This window comes from Chrysochloris asiatica, unplaced genomic scaffold (genome assembly GCF_000296735.1).
Source record: "Chrysochloris asiatica unplaced genomic scaffold, ChrAsi1.0 scaffold00037, whole genome shotgun sequence".
NCBI classification, from domain to species: domain Eukaryota; kingdom Metazoa; phylum Chordata; class Mammalia; order Afrosoricida; family Chrysochloridae; genus Chrysochloris; species Chrysochloris asiatica.
The window spans coordinates 17932637-17934385 of record NW_006408555.1 but is presented as its reverse complement, the minus strand read 5'-3'; the positions used below and the strand labels follow the sequence as shown (position 1 = coordinate 17934385).

The 1749-nt window shown below is 41.9% G+C and overlaps 1 protein-coding gene across 1 annotated transcript in view; it reads right to left on the bottom strand.

The window, feature by feature from the left end:
* Positions 1-381, bottom strand: part of HP (haptoglobin) — a 37498-nt gene extending 37117 nt beyond the window's left edge. Inside the window, exon 1 of the mRNA XM_006860321.1 lies at positions 377-381. Coding sequence (XP_006860383.1) covers positions 377-381 — 5 coding nt within the window. The remainder of the gene's footprint in view (positions 1-376) is intronic.
* Between the last annotated feature and the right edge of the window lie 1368 nt (positions 382-1749).

Sequence of the window (1749 nt, the reverse complement as noted above, 5' to 3'; positions counted from 1 at the left end):
GGGAGTCAAAACGTTTATGGAATAACTGGAATTAGAAGATGATGAAAGTTCCCATGAACTTTTTGAAACCCCCTCATATACTGAAATTGCCATGGGAGATGTTGAGCTTCCCCTTCAATGGTGGAAATGTCCTACCCTCCAAGAGAAAGATAGTAACTTCTCAGTGCTGTCTGGCAATAGTCTCATTTATAGACCCAGAGAAAGGAATTCACCACTCAGCTTTTACTGCACTGTAACTTTGTCAGTTTGCTCTGTTCCTTCTTTAGATTTCTGCCTCTTTCCTCTGGGCTTCGCCCATACCTGAACCATAAAGAGAGGTAGAAGTTGTATGTAAAGAAACACAGTAAGGCTGTAGGGAGGCAAAGCCTGGACTCACCTCATCTTGGGTCTGCCTGCCTCTGCAAGAGCCGTGCTGTTAGGGGTACCCGCGGATCCTTTTATGCCCCCAACGTCTCACCCACCTCTCGATTTCCTAATTCCTGTGTCTACACAATTTGGCCTGGTTAAGGCAACTGGTATTTTCTATTAACAAAAGCACAAACAATATGAGCTGAGCTCTTGCTTCACATTAGAATTTCCCCTGTTGTTCATTTACAATTCCTGAAGAGGCCTGGTAAAATATCACATCCCCACAGACCTGCCAAAGTGTTTCCCAGAATCAGCAACTGGCAGAAGTAGGGACGGACCATCAACCTGTGTCTCTTGTTTTAGTGAGTTTTCAAGATTGAAAACAAACTTTCCTTTGGATCCTTTCCAAATCTTAACAACCTTGTTCAGATGGGCCTCTTAAGTAATTTCCTTTACACAACCTTTGCTCTTACCATATGTTAACATTGTCAGGTTCCTTAAAATTTAGGTTGTCTTACATTCCAGATTCTTACAGAGTTTATTATAGGTCTCTTGTAGATCTTTCATTAGATTTATTCCTATTTAATTTTATACACAGTCACTGTACCAGAATGAATTGGTAGGTGTTCAACCATTTCAAGAAGTAGTATTTGATCAAGAACCTGTGGTACTGAGGAAAGAAGTCCGAGCGGCACTGGGGGCATTTGGGAAGCATAAGGCTCAGGAACTGACAAAAGACCAATTGAAATGTCTCAACAAACTGATGCAGTGCTGGATGCACTCACTCGTCTATGCCAAGAAATTTGGATGACAGCTCCCAGGCCAACCAGCTAGTGGTGGTGGTGGTGGTATGCTGTGGAGTTGGTTCTGACTCATAGCGACCCTGTTCAGGGTTTCCAAGGCTGTAAATCTTTATGGGAGTAGAATCAATTAGTAGAGATTCCTATTTCTGCCCATTCCAAAGAAAGATGCCCAAAGAAATGTGGAAATCTTCAAACAATTTGATTAATACAACACGCAAGTAAAACTTTACTGAAGATAATTCAAAAACAGTTACAGCAACATAGGTTGCTGCCAGAAACTCAAATCAAATTCAGAAGAGGACATGGAACAAGGGTATCATTTCTCATGTCAGAAGGATCTGTGCTGAAAGCAAAGAATACCACAGAGATGTTTACTTGTGCTTTATTGAACTGTGCAAAGGCATTGGACTATGTGGATCTTAACAAACTATGGATGACATTGTGAAGAATGGATATCCAGGGCTCTTAATTGTGCCCCTGAGGAGCCTGTATATAGGCCAAGGGGCAGTCATTTGAAAACAACAAGGAGACACTGAATGGCATAAACTCAGGAAAGGTATGCTCCAGGGCAGTAGTCTTTCACCATACTGATTCAATC